The sequence below is a fragment of the Dasypus novemcinctus genome, chromosome X, assembly GCF_030445035.2.
Source record: "Dasypus novemcinctus isolate mDasNov1 chromosome X, mDasNov1.1.hap2, whole genome shotgun sequence".
Classification (NCBI taxonomy): Eukaryota; Metazoa; Chordata; class Mammalia; order Cingulata; family Dasypodidae; genus Dasypus; species Dasypus novemcinctus.
In genome coordinates this window covers 24974379-25000061 of record NC_080704.1, presented here as the reverse complement: position 1 = coordinate 25000061, position 25683 = coordinate 24974379, and the positions used below count along the sequence as shown (strand labels likewise).

Below are 25683 nucleotides of genomic sequence, written 5' to 3'. Positions count from 1 at the left end.
CAGCATATACTTCTTGCTCAGGGATAAAAATCAAGCCCTGGTCTAAAAACCATATAGGGAAAATTACTACAGGTAGCTAGGAAGAAGGTGAATAAATCTTAACTGCTATTGGATGAAAATAATATAGCCATCAGTTCTTTGACACTGATTATCTCAACTCTACAAGTATCTTCCCATCGCCTAATAATTTTATAATTACTTAATACATTTCTAATCATACTCTATTTTAAAAATACTTATTCTTCTTTAAGGTCCTTAAAAGTTTCTACCTAAGCATAAAATTCTAGAGAAATGGGGTTTTATCTATATTTATTCATAAGTAAATCTAAAAATAACTTTAATGTTCACATCCTAATAGGCCCTCTTTCAAAATTCATCAGTGCTAGGAGTGAGGGACCTGTGATTAGATTGAAGGTCTGAACCACATAAGAAATGAGTTGCTAAAATACAAAAAATACTTTGCCAACCAAGATAACTGGTAAGCCAGCTACTCTGACCTAAGGGAAATTAAGAAGTCTGGCCTAAAAAAACTCTACTTCCCATCAATATATTTATCTATTTCACCTTTTTTGGTTACTTACTCTGTTTTTAGGACAGGTTTTCTTAGCCAGAAGAAATCAGACTGTGCTAAATACTTGCGGGTTTGCAGGACATTGCCAAAGTAGTCAGATTCTGAAAACTTGATCTGAATAAAACAAATCACAAGCATCATTGCTCTAAATGAAGGTAAGAGATGACTCTGGAAAAAAAAAAAAGACTTGAACACAATGACAGACCAGCATAACTGTGTCCCTCACAGCATCTCTCAGCCATTACCATTTAACCCAGTATTCACAAAGCCATGAAATTTAATCTCAGTGATTTTCTTTTAAAATAAAATGTTGAAAAATCAATATGGTTGTTTCTGGATCACAGGAGAAAACAAGAGCAGCTGCAGTAATTTAAAATGCGTTTCATTTACTTTATAATTGAAAAATCTTCTTTAATCTTTACAGAACGTATTATCTTAGGTTTGAAATTTCTTGGCTCACATGAGTTCTTGATCTTTTCTACAATGTGTACTTTATTTGTCACATAGGTTCTTCTAATAACATTCAGTTAAGTCAGCTGAAAACTCATTTAGTTTACAGTTGATGATTTAGTCAAATGTTAAAATCCAATTTACTGTAATCAGCACTTGTTCATAAAGGAAAAAGAATGAAAGAGATACAGAGGCCTATTTTCTACTCCAAGCAAAATGGAGTCACCAGAATAATTCAATTATTAACAGATTTTATCTATTATTTACACTCAAAAAATGCTGGTCACCAAGAATTAGTGAAATTACAGAGGCAAATCATAGATTATAGTTTGTATGGGAATATAGAAAGTTGATGGCTCACAATAATGTTGTATATTAAAATAAGGAAACAGACAACTGATTATTGAGTCCATTTTTTGGAAGGAGACAGTTTGAATTTTTATAAGCACTCTATCTATAAAACTAGAAATACTTAATGTAGTAATTGTAAATAACATCTGTATTAACAGTAAAACCAATGGGTTGTAAGGATTTTTCAAGCTTTGGTTTTAAAATATATTACTTGGCAAAATAAGAAAAACACATGTTTGAATAAGTGAATAACCAAGAATAATCAAATTCTGATTAGCTGTAATTTTTGTAACTTTAAACTACAATACTCTTTTAGAAGGAAAAATTTAAATATAGCATAAGCATGTATTTCAAACACACAAGCATTACATTATAGATACAAATGTATATATACAACTTCACGGTTGTAGAGTTGACAGTCACCTACTTGTCAACCAATGTCTGGTTCATATTTATCTCCTCCCTAACATATATGGGGTGCTCATTATGTCTGTGGAGTAACTTTTGTGAGTGATTCATCTTAATACTCTTTCCAGTGGGCCAGGACAAAATCTAGAGAAAGGAGTAAAGTAACTGAAGGCAGGTAGAGAAAGGTAGGAATGAAAGTATCAATTCCTGGCATCCTCGATGTTCTGCCTGGCCAACAAGTTTAAACGATATGACTTTGTCTCTCCTTCAAACCCCTTGGTGGTAGGGCTAACAAATTGTGGTATATTCATATAAAGAAAAATGATATTGCAATTTAAATGAATTACTTGTATGCATAAACATGAAGTCGTCTCAAAAGCTACAGTGAGTGAATAAGTCAAGTTGTATGTATGGGAGAATTTAAAGTTTTAAAAATATTTAAAATAATACTATATATTGTTTACGGATACACACTTTTGTAGCAACAACAAAGAAATGCATGAGTGTGAGAAACACTGAATTCAGGATAGTGTGTGAAACCACCTATCTTCAAAAAAGTTGTCTAAACTCTACAGGAGACAATAATTGGCTCAAACCCTCTTGTCCTTTCAGTTACTGGTAAAAATCCAGGTTAATTTGATAATTTTCAATCAATTCTATCTCTTGACTTGTCAATTGAATACCTTTGTGTGGAACGAATTGGGGTTCTCAGGTCATTTCTTAGCAACAACTGTCCAGATCATAAAATTCAGAAGAATCTGATTTCTCTTCCTGGAAATTCTACCCTGATTGTCAAGCACTAAATGTCACAGACTAAATGGAAGAATAAGGCTATCACCTCCAAAGGTGAGGAAGGCAAAATAAGGACAGAACAAGGAAATGTGTTCAGCTTCTCTGTAGGATAAGTACATATCTATAAAGCACTACATATGCCAATAGGAAATGCAGGTTCTAGAACACCGTTCATTAAAGTTATACTCACTTAAAGATACTCAGAGATATATTTAAATATTTGTAAGAAAGTCTTTATGTTAAGCATCCAAAGAATTTTCTGAATACTTACTGGAATCCAGAATTTGTATATGCATCTTTCTTATTTAAACAGCAAAATAAAATGCAACATTGATGTTTTAGGATGACTTTGCCAAGAAATAATATGTGTGTGTGTATACACACACAAACATACATATGTACCTACATACAGGAGTGATGCTCAAAATATGTAACAACCTACATATAAGCAGCCACATAAGGGTGCCTCGGAGGAGGTGACAGCCACCACACCAGCACTAGGAGCAGATGCCCTGTCTCCAGGACTGGGGTGGTCTTGGTCTGCTCTATCCAGTGTAATACTCAGGGTGGAAGCCAGTCTGTGGGAGTTACAAAAAGCTGGTAAGAAGGTTGGTGATACCAGGGCACTCCCTCAAGTGACCACTCTTGGCTCCCCAAGGGCATGGTGGCCAAAGATCACTTGGGAGAGCTGAGGGCAATGTTTTATTTTGGTTTTGTTTGTTTGTTTTTTTTACCAAATGGTATATAATTATTTCAATATTTTAACAACCTGTTTCTCTGGAGCATTCAATCTGAATATCACGTCACTCTTGCCTGTCATTTATTAACACACACAAACACATATAAACATGCATATATATATAAACATACACATTTGGTGTAATTCACCAAAAACACTGATCTCTGAAAAATTACCCATATCCAACTCTCCTAGGTAAATGAGAGTCAGCTAAGATTCTGACTTTAGCTCTGAAGCAATTTGATATTATGAATTCTAAAAACAGATGCTGGATTATGTTTGTGAACTGGTCTTTTCCTCTGGGCATATTAGATTGTATTGGATTCAGAGGTTTCACTCTTACTTAATTAAATTATGATTAAGTCTTTGATTGGGCCACATCAGCAGGACGTTGAGTCCCTGTGCCCTTGGTGGGTGGGGACCCACAAAGAAAATGACATGGCAGAGGAGAGAGTTGTGGAGTTTTAATGCTGGAACCCTGGGAATTATTAATAAATACAGAAAGAAGCAGATACATGAGGAAAGAGAGAAGGCTCCATTAGACAAGGCAGAGGCCCCAAGAAGAGAGATGAGCTGTTAGCCTGTTTACAGCTGGCCTTGTGGAGAGAGTAGAGTAGCTGAGCCTGGAGAGAATCAAGTCCCAGAGAGAGACGATACTTATCCCAGCCTACAGCTAAAACTGGAAGAAGCTGGGATCATAGTGCCTTAAGAGGAAGAGGAAGCCTGAACTCTTGCAGATGTAGGCAGCCATCTTTGCTTCAACACGTGAAAACAGACTTTGGTAAAGGAAATAACTTAGGCTTTATGGCCTTGTGACTATAAGCTTTTACCCCAAATAGATACCCTTTATAAAAGCCAATAGATTTCTAGTATTTTGCATCAGCACCCCTTTGGCTGACTAATAAAAGTCCCTACTGCAATTCTCCATTGGCTTTCACAAGAATCACTGAAGTGCCTAATTGTGCTACTTATTTACCTGTTGTTGTCTGTCAGTTACATGTCTACCCTTTTGGTTTGTTCTATAATGCTGGGGATCTGAAAATGATGTTTCCCACAGTCCACTGCCAGTTGGCATCCTACCAATCAGAGGTACTCAGAAGGTGATAGGAGGGAAAGGGCATAGCATTCATTCTCTCCCTTCTTCTCTCTCTTCTTCCTTTCTTTTTCTGGAAATGACTCTGGAAGAATCGTCAGTCCCTACTCTACAGCCCCAGCTCTGCAGTGGCAGTTCCTCTCCTGATCTCCTAAGTAGTGGTACCTTCATCTCCTCCCCTATGTCTCTAGGCACAGGGTGGTAGCAGCTTCCTGAAGTTATTAATCTCTGGTTTACCTCACTATCCCCCTTTTGGTCTTCTAATCTATTTTCTGTATTAAGCTCCTTCTGTATGAAATACCTAGTGTGGTTTTTGTTTTCCTGACTCATAAAACAATCTTTCCAAAATAGGAATAAATTTTCTCAAGTCCATTTCCATCAAAGATCAAGGAAATGGAACATTTTATAAGGCTAATTAGAAAATGCATGGATACCTACCTTTTTTATACTAACTAGTTGGCCTTCCTCAATGCTTCTGTGGGTTCACACAAAGAACATTTCCATTCTTCTTGCTCTTTCTAAAAAGCTTTACTGGATATCTGTTTACCTTGTCACCCTTGGGGAAAAAAAGCAATTTTTCTCTAATTCTTTTGTACTTTTGCCTCTAGATTTTTTTATTTGCTCTTGTCTCCACATGAGCCCAACTTCAATTTTCAGCCTTTCTCTTTGACCTCCATCTGATCCATTACCTAATCTGTATCTTCTTTCCTTTTACATTTGTGCCTGATGAATCATATCTTCATCTGTATCTAATGTAGTAAGCTGTTTTTTCATTTGTAACAGCCTCTCATGCACACAGCTTGTATTACCAGAATTTTTTCATCAGCTCTGTGGTAGTCCTTATCCACGTTTCTTGAAACTGAAAGCACTGTCCCATTGTGTACCAGCAATGCTTTGGTCCTTCTGCTATTAACCTCAGCAACATTATTACTGTCTATCACATTAAGCATCCTTGACTTGTCTCTGGTTGGGTTTTTATATGTTTTCTATATCAACTTCTGAACACTAATGTATTTTTTAATTAATATATTGAAATATATCACCCACACACAAACATACATAAACAATAAGTATAAAGTAATAGTTGTGAACGTACAAAACAAACATATATAGCATCATATAGAACTCTCATAACTCACCCTACCACCAACACCTTACATTGTTAATAAACCTTTTTAACTAATGATTAAAGAGCACTGTAAAAATATTACTACTAACCAAAGTATTTTCCCCCACCATACCTTTTATTTCCTTTGTATCATTTATATATGAACATACAAAAACAATTAAGTGTATAGTAAAAGTTGTGAACTTACAAAGCAAACATGCATAACATCATACAGGGGTCCCATACATCAACCCTCCACCAACACCTTGCATTGCTGTGAGACATCTGTTACAAATTATGAAAGGATATTGTCAAAATCTTACTACTACATATAGTCCTTATTTTAATATTTGGGTTTTTTTTCCTCCAACCCATCCTATTATCATTTTTTAAGTATATTTTTTATGACGGAAGTTGTAAACTTATAAAAAAATCACGCACATGTACAGAATTCCCAAACAACACCCCTCTATCAACACACCACACTGTGGTGGAACATTTGTTAAGATAATATCATCTGATTGTTACCCTGTCCACGGTAAGCATTTGGCTCACATTTTCCAGACTGCCCTATTTTCAGCACAGTACATCTTTGGCATAGATGCAAGAATATTATATTATTACTGCTGACCACAATCCAAAGGTCCCTCCAGTTGTATTTTTCCCATGTGTTCCCAACAACCTGCAGTAGTGATGTACCTTTGCTCTAGCTCACAAAGGACACTCTTGCATCTGTACCATCAATCACAATTCTCATTTACCTCTTGGTTTACTGTGCTATTCAGTTCCTAGATTTTTCTCTAGCATTCTGTCAATTGGCATTTACTTACCTAGACTACCATTTTCAGCCACATCCCCATTTATAAACTAGCTATTACTCACTATTTGTTACCATACATTCTATATATTTCCAACTTTCACAGTAAAGCTAATGAAAATTTCTACATACATTAAACATCAGTAGTCCATCTCATTCATCCTCTTATCTCCTTTAAGAATCCACCACCTACCACCAGGTCTTGAAGATATTTTCCTACAATTTCTTCTAGAAGTTTTACTTATTTTTAGGTTTTTGATCCATTTTGAGTTAATTTTTGGATAAGGTGTGAGATAGGGGTCCTCTTTCCTTCTTTCAGCTATGGATATCCAGTTCTCTCAGCACCATTTTGCTGAATGGACTGTGCTGCCCAAGCTGTGTGGGTTTGACAGGCGAGTCAAGAATCACTTGACCATCCATACCTGTGAGGGTCTGTTTCTGAGCCATCAATCTGGTTCCATTGGTCTACGTGTCTGTCTTTATGCTAGCACCATGCTGTTTTTATCACTATAGCTAGGTAACATGATTTAAAGTCTGGAGATGAGGGTTCACTTTTCCTCTTTATGATGTTTCTGGCTATTCAGTACCCCTTACCCTTCCAAAGAGATTTGATAATCATGTTTTCAATTTTTTAAAAATGCTGATGGAATTTTTATCAGGGTTGCACTGAATCTGTATATCAATTTGAGTAGAATTGACATCTTAAGATATTTAGTCTTCCAATCCATGAGCATGGAATGTTCTTCCAGTTATTTAGGGCTTTTATAAAATTTGTTTTAACATTGAATTGCAGTTTTCTGAATACAAGTGCTTTACATTGTTGGTTAAGTTTATTCCTGACTATTTGAATTTTATCCTTCATATTTTCTTCTCACCACTCTTTTAACACTTTTAGTTACTTTTATTGATATAACCTTCATTTCCAGACTCCTCCAGGCCTCTCTCTCCTGTCTTTTCTTTTCAGGCTCTAGCACACCCTTTAGTATTTCCTGAAAATCTGGTCTCTTGCTTAGAAATTCTGTTTCTGTTTATCTGTGAATATTCTAATCTTGCCCTCAGTTTTGAAAGTCAGTCTTGCTCGATATAAAATTCTTGGCTGAAAGTTTTTCTCTTGTAGTTTCTTAAATATATCAGACCACTGTCTTCTTGCCTCCATGGTTTCTGGTGAGAGATCAGCACTTAATCTTATTGGGTATCCCTTATATGTTATGCATTACTTTTCTCTTGCTGTTCTCAGAATTCTCTGTCTTTGGTATTTGACATTCTGATGAGGATGTGTCTTGGATTTGGTCTATTTGGATCTTTAGGATGGGAGTATGTTGTGCTTCTTGGACATGGATATCTATGTCCTTCAACAGGGTTGGGAAATTTTCTACCATTATTTCTTCAAATATTCCTTCTGCCCCTTTTCCCTTTCTTCTCCTTCTGAGACACCCATGACGTGAATTTTGCTCAGATCTTACTGTCATTTAGTTCCCTGAGACCTTGTTCAATATTTCCATTCTTTTCTTCATCAGTTCTTTTGTTTGTTCACTTTCAGAGGTCATTTCTTCAAACTCACCAATCCTTTCTTCTGCCTCCTCAAATCAGCTATTATATGATTCCAGTGTTTTTTTTTAAAATTTCATTTATTGCGCCTTTCATTCCCATAAGACCTGCTATTTTTTCTATGTATGCTTTCAAATTCTTCTTTGTGTTCATCTAGTGTCTTCTTGATATCCTTAATCTCTTTAGCCATCTCATTGAATTTATTAAGGAGATTTGTTTGAACATGTATGATTAGTTGTCTCAACTCCTTTATGTCACCTGGAGGTTTACCTTGTTCCTTTAACTGGGCCATATCTTTGTTTCTTGGTGTGCATTGCAAATTTTTGTTGGTGTCTTGGCATCTGGCTTCCTAAAGTATTTATTCTGGGTGTAGTTTTTCTCCTTGGTGTAGGGCTTCCTGATATTTCTCCCTTGCTGGTTGTGCAGTAGGAGCCAAGGATGTAATTGGTGCTATAGGCTGTGGAGGCTCAAGCTGCCCTCATTGTCCCAGGATTCCATGAAGCTTCTCCCAACTTTCTCCTTTGCCAGGAGTAGGGACAGAGTCACAGCTGTGTGGAATAATCGAAGTTGTGCAGGCCTAGATTGTAGTTGCCCAGAGAGACTAATGAAGCTTCACGCCCCTTTTTACACCTGCCTGAGGTGGGGCTAGAGCTGCAGGTGTGGGTAGCAATCTATGCAGTGTGGGTCCAAGATGATCGCAGTTGTCCTGATAGACTTTCGATTATTCAGTTCATACCAGCCAGATGAACCCACAGTTACCTGGATAGGCTGGTGCAGGGCTTGCCAGCCTCCTCCCTGCCAGAGGTGGGGCTGAAGCCTAGGCTTAGGCTGCAGGCCCATTTGGGTGAAAGAAACCAGTCCCTACCATCACTGTGATGTTTGGTCCTGGCTTTCCCTCATCCTGGGGGTGGAGTAAAATGGCAGCCACTGGCCCCTTTCTGACTTGGATAGATTCACAACACCCCAGCTTTTCCTATGGTTATTCCTTAGCCATCGAGTGTATCAATCAGTAGCAGAAATTGGCAGCCAACCGTCTCCTCCTCCCCTCTTTTTGGGAAATGGAGCTTCCAATTCCAGCCACAGAAGAGTTCCTGGGGATGCTTGCACCGCCAGAGTAAGACAATCACCAGCCTCTATGGCTTGGCTGGCAATTTCCTGGAGAGGCTGGTGCAGGTCCCTGTAGCTTCCTCCCTGCTGGAGGTGGCGCTGGGGCCGAGGCTATAGCTGCAACCTGATGTGGATGGAAAGAAGCCAGTTCCCACCTGCACTGTGGTTTTCAGTCCACCCTGCTTCCCCCCATTCCAGGTGCAGAGTTAAGATGGCAGCTCCCGGCCTCTTTCTGAGTTGGACAGGCTCAAACTTTATCTGTTCTCAGGATTATACTTTAGCCCGCTGAATTTACTCCTCAGTAGCTGAAATTGGTGCCCAACTGTCTCTTCCTTCCCTGTTTTTGGAAAGTGGAGCTTCCAATTCCAGTTGTGGAATAGCTCCTGAGGCAGCTTGTGCCTCCAGTGGAGGATGGGCACCGGCCTCCAGGTCGTGGAGCAGTCTACTTACGAGTCTTCTCTGCAGATGGGCAGTCTGCTCCTTCCACTCCTTCAAGGATGTTGCAGGATGCCCTTCTGGCCTCCTGAAGTCCCCAAACAGGTGTTTCAGCAAGCTCCAGAGAGCTCTGAGTGTTTGCTAACTGCCCTGTAGCAGGAGCTGACTCTAGGAGCTCCTTACTTTGCCGCCATCTTCCTGGTTATCCCTGAACACTAATGTATTTTTATTTTGTGTATTTGGATTTTTTCACTGCCTGTTTTTTAAACTGTTAAAAATTCTTGGGTGTCATTGTGTTTGCTGTGGCAATGAGTCAGATGAAAGCCAGATCTTCATAAAAGTACTTTTAAAATCTTGGTGTCTAAAGGCTTAAGTAAGGCTCTGAAGAAACAAGGAGGCATACCCAACACTGCATCTTGTTTGGCATCTGGCATCTTTTCAAAAAGATGCTGCTTTCAGTGAGTCCATACCTTTTGGGTACTCGATTTAGACAATAGCAGGCTGCCAACAAAACTTGATGAACTAACTTTCGTGAGTGAACCTTTTATGCAATCTTATTTGATTAAGCCTTGGATTAGTCCTCCTATAGAGCCATTTAAATCAATTTGAGGGACCTGGATACTGCATGAGCTAATTCATAATGACATTTCCAAACCAAAATAGTCTACTATTGTGAGTGTGAACTGAGGCTGTCAGAGCTAACACTTATACTGGGCTTTCCATGTGACAGGGTCTGTTTTAAATGCTTAAAATATGTTCATTTATTTAACCTTCACAGTGACCCTATAAAGGAGGGATTATATCTCCATTTTGCAGATGAGAAAACTGAGGCACAGAGATAGTACACACCTTATTCTAAGCACAGAGCTAATAAAGTGGCAGACTAGAAATTTAAATCCAAGCAGTTTAGTTCCAGGGTCCATGTTCATAACTACTACACCAAACTGCCTCTCAAACATTTCTTCTGTATCCTTGACTGGGAATAGTTGTCAATCACACATAATCACCAAGGTTCTCCTACTAAGGTACTCCTCCTAATAGTAATAGCTACCATTTACAAGGAACCTACTATGTACCAGACATTTTGCTAGCTGTTTTTATATTTATAAAATTGCAACCAATCTTCCCAGCAATACTAAGAATTGGTTATTATATAGATAACCAAAGGGAAACTAAGTGAAGTGAAGGTGCCCATGATCACAAACAACTAGTAAGCAGAAGAGGCAGAATTCAAACCCAGGCACATGACTCCAAACACTGTGCTCATAACCACTTGACAGCATGGCCTCGCCTCTTCTCTTCTCTTCTCCCTTCCCAACCAGCTTTAGTGAAGCAACTTCTACCAATTCTGCAATCTACCTCCTCTGTTTCTCCAGCACAGCTGCCTGGGGTCAAGGATCCTGCAGAATCCCTTCTCTGACTTCAGGCTGACCTTTCTGAACCTGCATTTCAGCCCTGGTTCTGACATTGTGCAAATCTCTTAACTTCTTTGAGTCTCTAACCTCCTTTTCTGCAAAATGGGAGTAACACCACCACTGATATGGGGATTAAAAGATAATGTTCGTGAATGTGTCAAGTGTTCAGTATTCTTTTTTAAAGATTTATTTAGGCAGAAACGAGATGACGAAGGGAACGTCATCGTTTGGAAAGCGTCGCAATAAGACGCACACCTTGTGCCGCCGCTGTGGCTCTAAGGCCTACCACCTTCAGAAGTCGACCTGTGGCAAATGTGGCTACCCTGCCAAGCGCAAGAGAAAGTATAACTGGAGTGCCAAGGCTAAAAGACGAAACACCACCGGTACAGGTCGAATGAGGCATCTAAAAATTGTATACCGCAGATTCAGACATGGATTCCGTGAAGGAACTACACCTAAACCCAAGAGGGCAGCTGTTGCAGCATCCAGTTCATCTTAAGGATTTCACTGATTAGTTGTGCAATAAATGTTCTGGTTTTAAAAATAAAAAAAAATAAAAAATAAAAAAAAAAAAGATTTATTTATTTAATTCCCCCCCTCCCCCCGGTTGTCTGTTCTCTGTGTCTATTTGCTGCGTCTTGTTTCTTTGTCCGCTTCTGTTGTCCTCAGCAGCACGGGAAGTGTGGGCGGTGCCATTCCTGGGCAGGCTGCACTTTTCTTTCGCGCTGGGCAGCTCTCCTTCCGGGCGCACTCCTTGCGCGTGGGGCTCCCCTACGCGGGGGACACCCCTGCATGGCAGGGCACTGCTTGCGTGCATCAGCACTGCGCATGGGCCAGTTCCACACGGGTCAAGGAGGCCCAGGGTTTGAACCGCAGACCTCCCATGTGGTAGACGGACGCCCTAACCACTGGGCCAAGTCTGTTTCCCCTCAGTATTTTTATTATCATAAAAATATTGTCATTTTCAGCATCATCAAAACAGAGTGCAATAAGATTTTCTGAGCTTTGGGATACTGCAAAACATAATCATTTTCTTCTGTAGCAACTGGATCAAAACTTTGGAGGGCGATATCTCAGAGTCCAATGGAGAAACTTTCTAATTAAAGCTTTCTCTCACTTTTGAATTGTCTTGTAAAATCCCAATGTTCAACTACGCTTTCTCTCACTTTTGAATTGTCTTGTAAAATACCAATGTTCAACTACAAAGGTAGGATAGCTTTAAGATATGCAACTTGTAGAACTATGATTTTAGGAAAGCTCTACATCTCAGAATCATAGTTACTTAAAGAATTTCAAAAAACCACTTTTTCAAGAAAATCTAGCGAATGGAATAATGGGGGGTGTTGTGAAGAAGAAAAATTCGTTATCAAAACTATTTGTAAGAAAGGAAGTAAGAGTGACTGTGGTCAGAAAAGCCTGTAATAATTTTATCTGCCAAATATATGTCCTGAAACATTATAACAAAAAAGAATTATTACTTTTTCTCCAGCAGTAACTTACTGCAAATATATAGTCCAACTCACAATAAATTATAGTTATATGTATATGCACTTAATTTGCCAAAACACTCATAAAGTTTAATGAAGTTAACTCCCAGCAGACAGATTTATTACTATTCATTTAATATGAATGAAGCAAATAAAGATTGTTTAACAACAAACATGATGCTTTAGCCTTTAGAATATGCCCAGTAATTATAAAATACCCAATTTGCTTAACTCTTTCCTTTATGATCACATTTGACCCAATTCCTGACTCTTTGGCTTTATGGTACCCACTCAGCTAAGCATTCTTTCTGAAAATTCCTTTATTTTTGAATCTGCTCTATATCTTGTGATATGCCTGGCATATTCAGGCTTATATGTGGCCAAAGAATGAATCAAAAGTTGGTTCTTTCTGGCACTACCAAGTTTAATTGCTTGGACTTGGATTAGTTGAAAGGCACAAGGCCAGTAAAACCTGCCAGAAAAAAATACAGTAAATTTAGCACTTACTGCCTTGAGGTCTTCATTAACATGAGTATCATTCATTATAAATGCAGGATAGCCAACTTTTGCCATAACAGCTCTTGCCTATAAAAAGGAAAAAGAAAAATGGTGTCAGAAGTTTCAGAACCTAAATTGTTAAAAATCACAGGACGTACATGTACAACCTTCATCTGACAACTCTAATTACTGAATATCTATTACATGTAAACCTCTACGGAGGGAAGGAAAAATAAAGTTAGTCCTTGCCTTCAACATACTAAGACTGTAGTGAGAAAAGCAAATAACTATATAGCATAAAATAACTAAAACAACGGTGTTATTAGAAATGGACAATATTGTTATCAGAGTCCAGAGTAGGGACTGACTACTTCCCAGCAGGGAAAATGCTTACTGGAGAAGGTGACAAACTGAATCTCAGATATGTGAGGATTTCAACGTGCAGAGCTGAAAGGAAGGACATTCCAGTAGAGGAAACAACAGAGGCAAAGAGAAGGAGACAAGAAACATCTGAGATATGACAAGTAGTTTGATATAACTGGACTAAGACAGGAGCATGGAGAATGGAAAGTAATGCAGGAAAACTGGCTTGGGGCCAGATCACAGAGATTCTGGGATGCCATGCTAAAGAGTCTATATTTTATTTTACAGATAAGAGAGCTAAATATTTTTAGCAGGGGAGTAAGAGGCTGTAATCACGTTAGAAAGATCATAAGTACAACATTATGAATGATACATCATAACATTATAACACCCTCTGATAGACAAAGGTACTAATTATCCCGTGTTTTGCAGCATATAAGGACTAGATAAAGGAAAAACCACTTTTAGGCACTTTTAAGGCACCTCCAAAGCAGTGATTGGCAAACTTTGGCCCATGGGCCAAATGTGGCCTGCCACTTGTTTTTTTTGTTTGTTTGTTTTTGTTTTTTAGCCACTTTTCCCATTTAAATTTAATATCGCCCGCATGAGGGAAATATACACATCTTAAAATATACACAAATGTAATTTTTTGGAAATTATTTTTAAAATTTATAGCATTCTATTGGAACACAGTCACACCTATTCATTTGTGTATTGTCTATGGCTGTTTTTGCGCTACAACAGCAGAGCTGCAGTTGCCACAGAGATTCTGTAGCCCATAAAGCCAAAAATATGTATTATCTGGCCCCTTGGAGAAAATAGTTGCCAACCCCATGCTCTAGAGAAACTTCACAGTTCCGCATGAAAATCTCCCTCTTAGCTCCCCAGATTCTGAGTTTCACAAAAAGAAAAGAACAGCTTAGTCAAAGGGTATGAACCCATTTCAATTGGCTCTGCCCAGGTTCCCTGGGCTCCCTTTTATCATTTCTGATTTCTGGGTGTACCACCCCAGCGGCTATGGTCTTTTTTTTTTTTTTTTTTTTTTTTTTTTTTTACTACTTGCTAGCACCTAACACTATCTTTGGCGACTGGGCTAGGGCAGCTAGAACTGCTTGCCTGCACTCCAAAACATCTAGTTCCTGGGAGTTTAGAGGCCTCCCACCCCCACTCCAGGCAGCTGTTAGCCAATGACCGGCTGTAAAGAAGTATCAAAGCCCAGCTCTTTTGCCTCCAACTCAAGACAAACTCAGGTATAATTTGCCCTCCAGAGCTCCCTGTAGGACCAGGCTGAGTCTGAAGACTTCCCCTGAAATCATACCCTTGGCTTGGTCACCTACTGTGAAACTGAATGATAAATGATTTTACTAATCATCTGAATTTGCTTGAGCTTCCATTTTATCCAGGGAATTATAAAGAAGAAATGGAGGTTAACTGAAGAGGCTGACATCCCCGTAATCCTCTGTGGTACTGATAAAAACCCCTGCCCTAGCCTGGGAGGAAGAACTGTAATAAAGTGTTCAAACTGACACCAGCAAGGTCTGCTGATCTTCACCAGATACCCACAACCTTACATCAACATCCTGCTTGCTAATTAACAAACTGGGCCTCCAGGACACCCTGCTCAAACAGCCCCCTAAGCAACCTGGTAGTACACAGAACGCACGGAATGCACGTACCAGGCATAAATCAGTCCGATTTATTCCTCCCCATTCCTGCCCACACATCTTCCCTTAGTCTCAAGCAGCCATAAAAGCTGCTCCCCCAACTCAATCTTTTGAGCAGAAACCTCTTTTGGTGCTGCTCCTGTATTAATGCAACTTCAGCTCAATAAGCTTGCTCTGCACCCCCTTTTAAATCTGTTTATTTGCAGCACAACACTACCCATCCCTGTCTTGCTCCCCCAATTCCCTGGCCAGTTTCTCTTGGGAACACTTCCTTAATTGATCATTTGCACACAAATCTTCATCTCCAGACCTGCTTCCAGAGGCCCAGCATAAGACACCAGGCAATACCAAACATTAGTTTTATTCCAGCAAAATAGCAATGCAGAGCCAGCGACCTTTGCACGCTGCTCTTGGTAATTATTTTTGTTGCCCCCCCCCCCAACAAGCCCCTTTCCATTTTCCTCACTCAAGAAATAAATTAAATAAGATAGCACATTTTCCTTATCTTCCTTGAGATAATTCAAATATTAAATATCAGCAGAAACTTCAAACTCAAGACTCGGAGAAGATTTTACAAGTGCCGCAGGATACAGTCATAATGGATTTTGCTGTTCCACAGACTCATATATAGCACAGATCAAATTTTGACTCTAAAACCCTGCAGGTTACACACACTAAAAGCGTGATGTGACCCTGATAGCAGGTAAGTAGAGGTTTCAACTCTCCCCCAACACCAAACAATACTTCAGGTAGCTGTTACCTTGTTCTGAGACTGCTCTATTAGTTTCTTTACTGTATTTAATTCCTTTCTGTATTTTATCAGCTTACCATGAGTCAAATACATAATTATAGCAAATAAAGAGCTTTGGATCATTTTCAAAACAATAAAGAAATAGACAGCCTGAGTTTTGCACAATTGTTCTCTTTTTTTTTTAATTATTTATTTTTTTTTTTAATTACATTATGAAAAATATGAGGTCCCATTCAACCCCACCGCCCCCGCCCCCCACTCCCCCCACAGCAACACTCTCCCATCATCATGACACATCCATTGCACCTGGTAAGTTCATCTCTGAGCATCACTGCACCCCATAGTCAATGGTCCACATCATAGCCCAGACTCTCTCACGTTCCATCCAGTGGGCCCTGGGGGGATCTATAATGTCCCGTAATTGTCCGTGAAGCACTATCCAGGACAACTCCACGTCCCGAAAACGCCTCCACATCTCATCTCTTCCTCCCGTTCCCCACACCCAGCAGCCACCATGGCTACCGTTTCCACACCCATTCCACATTTTCTCTGTGGACATTGGATTGGTTGTTTTCTGAACACTGGTCTTTCCTGAGCATGCTGGTGAATTACACATTGTTTTCCAAACCTCTCTCTCCCGGACCCCCACTGCACTATGGAATTTTACAGCACATATTACCTTCTGATACACATGGCATTGAATCCTTTTTGATTATTTATTTAGCATCACCATGACTTGAAGAGAACCAGAAGAGAAATACAAAGAATCCAGATTCACTTCCCAAGGACACATAGAATAAGGGCATAATAGGAGTAGCAGCATTCCCAACATCTGAATAGAATGCTCTTCTTCCCCAAAAAGATGCTGTGCCCAGGGGGCTTGCTTCAAATTTAGATGATCCTTCCTGCCAGAGAGCCAGGTGCCAATTTCATATTGGGCTGCTCCATTCTACATTCTACATTCTTCCCTGAGAAACTTGAGAAGCTCATCTCTCAAAAGCCCTTGGAGGCCCGGCTCCAGGGTAGACTCTGTCAACCAGAAGCACTCATAGGAGATTCTGAAAAGGCAGAAGGGAAATAGAGGCCATTTGTTCACTGTTGGTAGCTACAGGCAGGCACCTGGGCACCTGCACACAGCAGATGTAGGGCTTTGCCAGCAGTTTTCATGCATCCTCCTGGGAATACCCCTTCATTGTGAGGGAAGCAGAGAGCATTGGCAGCTTCTGCCTTTCACTTCCCAGCCCTACCAATGGTCACACAAGCCTCCAATTCCCTGAATTAAACCTCTTCCTGCTTGATATACCTGGGACATCTGTTTTCCTGAGTGGGCAATAACTTATATATCCCCAACAGGGCAAATAGTGACCCCATCACTTTTTACCTTTTTCAGAAAGGGAGAAGTGAAGCACCAAATAGTTTGTGGCTTAAAGGGCAAGGAATTAGGGAGGCAGGCTGAAATCAATTCCCCAGTGGTTACAAGTGGGACTAATATAGGTTGTGATTAAATTCAAACTTATTTTATATCCAAATATGCCTAGAAAGCCAATTGAGAAGTATAAACTCTATAGGCTTTGGATATTCAGAGAGGATGCAAGCTAAATTGTCAAGCTTACCTAGAATGTAGGGGATATATGTTAACTCAAGCATACCTGGAATGTGGCGGTATGTGTCAAATCAAGCTTACCTGGAGGAAATAACCTATCTAATACTCAGATAAAATACTTAAAGAAACTAACAAAAAGTTCTTTTGCATACAAGCACCATTGACTCCCCACTCTTATTTCCTCTATATAAAAGGGACCCAAAAATTCTATTCGGGGCTCGGTTTTTATCAGGGCAAGAGTCTGAGTCCAGCTGGTCGAAATAAATCAACTTCCTTCTCAGAATTCTCACCTTTGATACTGCATACATCCGACTTCTCTCTGCCACTATAGGACAAGAAGGGAAAGCAATTCCCAGTGCAAATACTGAGAGAACAGTCATATAAATAGATATCACTGCACATTATATCCTGCAAGAACTCCAGGGTTTTCCATAACCAGCGCCTACACTTCCATCCCTTATTCATGCAGACACCTGGAGAGGGGCTGCACCTGACACCTGGATCTCCTTCTGGAAGCACAGCCCATGTACAAGTAGATGGATCAACAGAAGATGCTCAAGTGGCTACTGATCTTCACTTCCTTATGTGACCTTAGGGAAAGTACTTAACTTTTATGAAACAAGCACTGCCTCTTATCTACCCAATATCCATCTTCCCTTGTTTCTCTTTCTATCAGGACCCCAATTCTGCTCAGGATGACAATGACCCCAATAAAAAAATAGCCTCCTTTGTAGCTAGAGTTGGCTATGGAATTAAATTCTGGCCAATGAACTATAACTAAAAGTCACTGTTGTAGTTCCAGGGACCCTCTTTACATTAGGGCAGACTCTTCTGCCCTCAGCCCAGGGTTAATCAACCTAAGCACTCCTGACATTTAGGGCCAGATAATTCTTTGTTGTGGGATCTGTCCTGTAGATTGTAGAAGTTTAGAAGCATCTTTGGATTCCACCCACTAGATGCCAATAGCAACACACTAGCAACACAGAACCCCAGTTGTGACAACCAAAAATGTCTCTAAATATTGCTGAATGTCCCCTTGGGGGCAAAATCACCCCCACTTGAAAACCACTGCTATAGCTTTTCTTCTTCCTTCCTGGAATTGATGCAGTGCTGGAGGTAAAGCAGCCATCTTGTAACCACAAGGCAACAAACATGAGGAAGAAAACCACATGCTGAAAATTGGAAAATGAAAAATTGTTGGCATCTGGAATCCATCATTTGAGGCCTGGGATGCCTCTCCTTCCCCTCCATGATATGAGAAATCCCCATATTTGTTTGAGGCATTATATGCCATGTTTTCCATTAGTTGTAGACAAATGTATTCCTAATATACTCTCCTTTCATCAGATGTAAATGGAGGAAAAAATGTTACCAACTTCATAGGTTGTCTGTGAGGGTTCAAGATGGCATTTCATCTAAAATACTTTTTCAGTCCTTAATCCAGAATACATGATGAATAAATGTTAGTGGTAGACTCTGAAGGGAAAGTAGAAACCCAGCCTCTACAAATTTGGAGTAACTGTTGTATGCCTATTTAGAGGGTCTTTCAGGGGAATCCAGGCCAGATTATGCCCTTAAAAAAATACCTAAACTCCCCTGTGGAATAATGTCACTCTCTTTAGCCATAGGACCAGTTTCAGAATGAACCACACTTGAAGTAGTGAGAAACAAAGACTGTTGAAGCAACTCTGTGATCAATGGGAAAACAGATGTGCCCACAAGATTCCCAGAGCATGGTAGAAGAATTCCTGAGCAAAGCCAGACCCTAAACATGATGCAGGAGAACCCAAGCTATACACACCCCTCAAAAAGTCAAGAGGAGGAGACCCTACTTCCATCAAGAAGACAGGGTGAGATACTTCAGAGCTCCTTCTGAAACTGGCTAATAAGATACAGAATCGATAGATGGATCTGGAACCTGGCAGAGAGTCCATGTGGACATCAGCAACCCCAATATGGCTGCTGGAAGACCATCCCCCGGATTCTGCCACTCAGAAAAAGGCTTCCTCCAGAAGTTAGGAGAAGCCCCAGATATTTCCCAAGAACTTTATCATTGGGCCCTCCTGGGAGGTTGATGGGAGAAATAAGCAATCAAAACTGTAAGCAACTAGAACTCCTCCTCTGCAATTAGCAAAGGGGTGGAATAAGTAACAGTTCAAAAAGGCAGGCACAAGGCCTGCACTTTCTGTCTTGTGCGCTCTCTCACCTGTGGATCCATCCTGCCCTCTGCACACTGCTCTCACCATTTTTCCTCTGCCATGTGGCCACACAAGTAAAACTTGGGCATTTATAATCTATAATGAGGAACTGTAGTCTGTAAATCAGCCCGCTTAACCACTTTTAAGCCCCTTCCTCTTCACCTGGGACCCTTGATCTGTTATTTTCTCCCATTTCTCGTCCCTCCCTACCTGAATAAATTACTGGCCTAACTCACCCAATGTGCTCTTGAAATTCATTTGTGCAGCATAGTCAAGAACCTAGGGAAGCGGCTGTGGCTCAACTGATAGAGCATCCACCTACCATATGGAGTGGAGGCTCCTGGGTTCAACACCCAGGGCCTCCTGACCTATGTGGTGAGCTGCCCATGTGCAGCACTGACATGTGCAAGAAGTGCTGTGCCACACAGGGGTGTCCCCTACATAGGGGTACCCCACATGCAAGGAGTATGCCCTGCTAGGAGAGCCGCTCCATGCAAAAAAAGCACAGCCCGCCCAGGAGTGGTGCCACACACACAGAGAACTGATGCAGCAAGATGACGCAACAAAAAAAGCCACACAGCTTCCTGATGCCACATGACAAGAATGCACGCAGACACGGAAGAACACACAGTGAATGGATACAGAGAGCAGACAATGGGGGGAAAGGGAGAGAAATAAATAAAAATAAATCTTTAAAAAAAAAAAGAACCTAAACATATCCGGTAACACTTCCAACCACCTAAACCTTGAACAACCAGCAAGAACTAACAGAATCACCTTCTTCAAAGCTCCAAAAAACAGTTAAAGGACTGCAGTAACAGGGCATGCACCAAACTGAGAAAAAGGCTACCTGAAAACAGTAGGATTTCGTGGTTCCCTGATTGGCCCCTCCCCTGCCCCTCACCAGCTTGGTGTGGAGCTGGCCTGCACTCCCAGTGTGGATCCCTGACTCCAGTACCAGAAGAAACAGAATAACCCTTGTGCACATATGAGAACTTGTATGTCTTGCACAGCCTGTCTGGTGGTGGCCTAAGGCACTCACCATCCTAGAACTTGCCCAGCTCACATAAGCTCTCCTACAGAACACTGTGAGAGAACAGTAAAGTCGTGATGTCCTGGGCCAAGGGATTACTGGCTGTAGGCAAACAGCACAGTGGCCAGGACCATAAGGAAATTATTTGCTAGGGAAGAAGGGACATTTGTATTCATATAAATGAGGAAATTCCTAGGGCAACAAGGACATGTCCAAGACAGGATGCATATGCAGAAAGGATCAGAGAGGCAATGCTTTGGCCTCAAACTTTTCTCTAAATTTATTGTATGGATGTGCCCCAAAGGAGTGCTCTAGCACAGGTTAATCTGCAAAGACTAGGAAAGATGTATTTCCTTCCTTCCTTCCTTTCTTCCTCCCTCTTTTTTTTTTTTTGTTAGTTCCTGACATTCAAGGAAAGCTCTATCATAACACTAACTAGCTGGACAAAACCTTAAGGAATAGAGACTTCTGGGAAAATGGTTTCAAAGTAGGCAGAATCCAACTCCCTTACAAAAAAGAAGAGAGAAAGGGCAAAAACCTGTCCAAGGGAGGTGCTTTGGAGATGTATAGAGCAGGAAAGTGCTACACATCATCCAGGAGGGAACTAGACAGATACAGAAGTCAAAAGAAAACCATAAGTTACTCCACCCAGTGGCTGGAAAGGCACATGTACCCCTCCCTCAAGGCAAATAGCCTCAGTAAAGCCCCTGACTCACTGAAACCAATGGAGTGAGAAAGAGCATTCCCCGGGAGGAAGAGGTATCTGGCAGAGGGTGGAGAATGATTTCCTTTCCATGAGTTTGGCCAGCTAAGTCCCCTTTGAATCTTGGAGGGTCCCCAACTGACTGGCACTAAGGCGGCTGAGAGCAAAGGGGGGAGAGGGGAGAGGAGATCTGATCAGGCAGGCTAGCACACCCAGTCCACCTGGGAGAGAGAGGAACAAGGGTAGAGAGGATGTAGAGAAACAGGCACATAAACAGCCAGGGCTTGGCAAATAGTTAGAAGCTTAAACCACTTGGGGGAAAGGGGGGTAAAAGAACCAGGTAAGCTTTCTAAAGCCTGCTTAAGATGTGAAGCTGGGGTAGCTCAGTGGAGGAAGTCCTGCCTTGCATATAAAACCTCCCTGGTTTGGTTCCTGGGCCTCCTTAAAGGTGTGACCTACCAGATTATCAGGTACCCAGTTGATACCTTATAATAGGGAACATATAAACAGATTTTTTTTCTTGTTTTAGGTTTTCTTGGATCTGTTATTTTTTTTATCAGTTCCTTTTTTTTTCCTTTTTTCCATTTTATCTTATTTGCTAAAACCCAGTATGTCACCTGTGCAAGGCACACTGAAGGGAAATTGATTGATGAGCTCCAACAGCCTGAGAAGCTCCTCAGGGGCTTAACGGGGAAGGCTGTTTTTCCTGGGTTGTTTTGTTTTGTTGTTGCTGTTGTTTTGTTTCTTGTTTGTTGTCTTTCCCCTGTTTTTTCTTTTACTTATCTTTTATACATACTTCATTCCTTTTCTTTCCTCCATTTTTATATTTTTTATTTTCTGTTGTTTCTCTTTCATTCCACCTCTTTTTGTTGGGCCTTCATTTCTTTTCTTTTCCTCTTTTCCTCTCTTCTCATCATTTTGGCATTTTAATTCATTCTAATGTTTCCCTCTATTTTTTCCTTGTTACAGTTTATCTATTCCACCTTTTTAAATTCTTATTCCCTTGTACTTTTTTTATTTTTAATTGGTATTACATATTTTCCTAGCTCTTGCATAGTTCCTCTTCTCTATTTTAAAAATTATTATTACTATTATTATTTTTTCTCTTCTTATTCCTTTCCTTTTCTCTGGTCCTAATATTTTTTCAAGGAAACACAGAAAACTGTAAGGATACAGAATAAGAGGAACCAAGTGTCAAAAAAGACCCTTACCCCACACACACAAAAATAAATAAATAGATAAAATCCTAGAATACAAAGAGAAGCTAACCAACCAAATAAACACATCAAGATAAACAGTTGCCTAGACACCAACCAAAAATTACAAGCCATACTAAGAAACAGGATGATATGGCCCAGTTGAATGAACAAACTAAAAAACAGGAGGAAATGCAGAAGATGGAACAACTAATCAGGGATGTCCAAACAAATATCATGAATCAACTTAATGAAGTGAAGGAAGAGATAAAGAATATTAAGAAGACATTGGGGGAACATAGTGAAGAAACTGTAAACATACATAAAAAGGTAACACATTTGATGGTGATAGAATGGCACTGTGCAAAAAATCAGAAATACACTCGAAGCACATAACAGCAGATTTGAAAAGGTAGAGGAAAGAATAAGTGATGTCAAAGACAGTACATCTGAAATCAAACAGATAGTAGAATAGATACATAAAAAGATAGAAAAAATCCAGCAGGGACTTAGGGATTTGAATGATAGCATGAAACACAAAAATATACACATCATAGGCAGGCCTGAGGGAGAAGAGAAGGAAAAGGGGACAGAAGGAGTGTTGGAGGAAATAATGGCTTAAAATTTCCCAACTCTTGAAGGACATGGACATACATGTCCAGGAAGCACAGTGTACCGCAAACAAAACCCTAACAAGCCTATCCCAAAACACATACTTGTCAAATTGTCCAATGCACAAGACAGAGAGAGAATACTGAAAGCAGCAAGAAAAAAGAGACCCATCACACACAAGGGAAGCTCAATAAGATTAAGTGCTGATTTCTCAATGGAAACCATGGATGCAAGAAGTCAGTGGTATGACATAGTTAAGGTGCTAAAAGAAGAGAACTTCCAGCCAAGAATTCTAAACCCAGCAAAGCTAGCATTCAAAAATGAGGGAGAATTCAAAATATTCACAGAAAAACAGAAATTAAGAGAGTTTGTCAACAAGAAACCTGCCCTTCAAGAAATACTAAAGGGAATTCTACACGTTGAAAGGAAAAAAAAACAGGAGAGAGAGGGTTAGAGAGGACTGTAGGAAAGAAGATTATTGGTAAGAATAACTAAAAAGATAAAAAGAGAAATAAAAACATCATATGACATATATAAACATAAAGAAAATATGGCTAATATAAATAAATTTTTGACAGTAACAACACTGAATATTAATGGATTAAAAAAGAGACACAGATTGGGAGAATGGATAAAGAAATATGACCCATCTATATGATATCTGCAAGAAATTCAGCTTAGACCCAGGGACACAAGGAGATTGAAAGTGAATGGTCAGAAAACAATTTTACATGCAAACAATAACCAAAAAAAGGGCAGAAGTAGCTATACTAATAACAGACAAAATAGATGTTAACCACAAAACTACTTAAGAGACTTAGAAGGACACTATATATTTTAAAAAGGGTTTATCTATTAAGAAGAAGGAACAATCATAAACATTTATGCACCTAACCAGGGTGCCTCAAAATAAATGAGGCAAACATTGCAAAAACTAAATGGAGGAATAGATGCCTCTACAACTATGGTGGGGAACTTTAATACACCATTATCACCATTAGACAGAACATCTCGACAGAGGATCAATAAAGAAACAGAGACTTTGAATAATACATTTGGGAATTGTAGAAATATGGCCATCAGGTTAGTCAGTTCTCACTAAAATAACAGAGAAAGAGCCAAAGCCTGTCTTGGGTACCACCTTTGTGGGTCAGCAGACCAGGACAGGGCTTCACAACTCCCAGGAGAGTGAGGGACAGAAAGACGAAGAAGCCAAAACAACAAACTGTGAGTTACTAGACCTTCTGGCTGCCGGGAAGGGCTCCCTCCCCCAGTCCTGAGATATTAAGCTGGGGTAAAACTCCTGGCATGATGCAGCTGAGAGGAGAGCAGATGTCTCCCTCCTTGCTAGCTACCTTGGATATATATAGAATGGGATGGTGCTCTGAGTCATCTGCAAAGTTACAGGAAAGATAAAGAAGCCAAAGGAAAACTGTGAGTTGCTTGCCTCTGTGGTTGGAAGCAGCACATATACCCCACCCTCAGGGCAAATAGCCTAGGTAGAGCTGCTGGCTCCTTGCTCCACACATAGTGTAAGGGGGCATTCCCTGGGAGGAAGAGGGGTCTGGGAGAATGGAGAGTGGTTTCTTTGCAGTGAGTTTGGCCAGCTGAGCCCCCTTGGAATCATGGAATGGACCCCAACCCAACGGTGAGAGGGGAGGGGGTATCTCCTCAGGCAGGATGTCCCACCCAACTGCCTGGGTAAAGAAAGGAATTAGATTAGAGAGGAGGCATGGACAGACAGCAATCTAATCAGCAGGACTCTGGAAAACTGCTAGGAATCTAACCTGCCTGAGGGAAAGGCGGCAAATAGCCTTCTGAATGGCTAACTAACTGAAGGATACAGTTTAGCTCACTGGAGGAATTCCTGCCTTGCATATACAAGGTCCCTGGTTTAATTCCAAGCTCTTCTTAGAGACATGATCCATGGGATATCAAGAATCCAGATGAAACCTTCTGACAGGGAATGCATAGAGATTCTTTTTGTATGAGCATTTCTTGGATCTCTTATTTTTATATGGAAAAAAAAAACTTTCCTTTTTAAAAAAATTTTCCTTATTTCACTCATTAAAACCTGATTCAAAACCTGCAGAAGGCAGGCTGCAGGGTGACTGAATGATGAACACAGGCAGCTTGAGAAGCTCTTTAGGGGCCTAAAAGGGAAGACTGTTTATTGTTGTTTATTTTTATTTTTTGTTCTTTTTTCCTTCCTTTCTTCCTATTTTTCCTAAAATTATATGCTGCTGTCTTGTTCCTTGTTTGTTCTATTCCCTTTTTTTTTCTTTTACCAATATATTCAACCTATACTATTTCTTTTCTTTCCTTCATTTTTCTATGTTCTGTTTTCTGTTTTTCTTTCACTCCACCTATTTTTGTTAAGTCTTCAATTTTTCTTGCTTTTATTTCTCTCCCATTTTTCCTCTATTTTTTCTTTTTTCTTTTTTTTTCTTTTTCTCTTTTCTTTTTTCTTTTTCCTTCTTGTCATCACTCCAGCCTTTTAATCCGTTCTGTATATTTCTCTCTATTGTGTTTCTCATCTCATTGTTTCTATTCCACTTTTTCATTCTTATCCCTCTTTACTTTTTACTGATGTTATTCATTTTCCTACATCTCATATGGTTCCTCTTCTACCTTTTACCATTATTTTTACTATTATTCTTTTTCTCTCTTTATTTCCTTTTCTCTGGTCCTAAACTTTTTTTTTTCAAGAGAACACAGGCAACAGCAAAGGGATAGAATAA

The 25683-nt window shown here is 40.0% G+C and overlaps 2 protein-coding genes across 3 annotated transcripts in view; one reads left to right on the top strand and one right to left on the bottom strand.

The window, feature by feature from the left end:
- PHEX (phosphate regulating endopeptidase X-linked) overlaps positions 1-25683 on the bottom strand; it is a 241879-nt gene that overhangs the window by 64189 nt on the left and 152007 nt on the right. For both annotated transcript variants that reach the window (XM_004450363.4, XM_071213373.1), the window contains exons 13-14: positions 12829-12906; positions 582-685 (exon numbers count right to left, since the gene is read on the bottom strand). In XM_004450363.4, the coding sequence (XP_004450420.1) occupies positions 582-685; positions 12829-12906 (182 nt within the window). The remainder of the gene's footprint in view (positions 1-581; positions 686-12828; positions 12907-25683) is intronic.
- On the top strand, positions 11034-11408 carry LOC101444648 (large ribosomal subunit protein eL37). The gene has a single exon (XM_012522123.2). It carries the CDS (start codon positions 11040-11042, stop codon positions 11331-11333), a length of 294 nt encoding a protein of 97 aa, XP_012377577.1. The 5' UTR covers positions 11034-11039; the 3' UTR covers positions 11334-11408.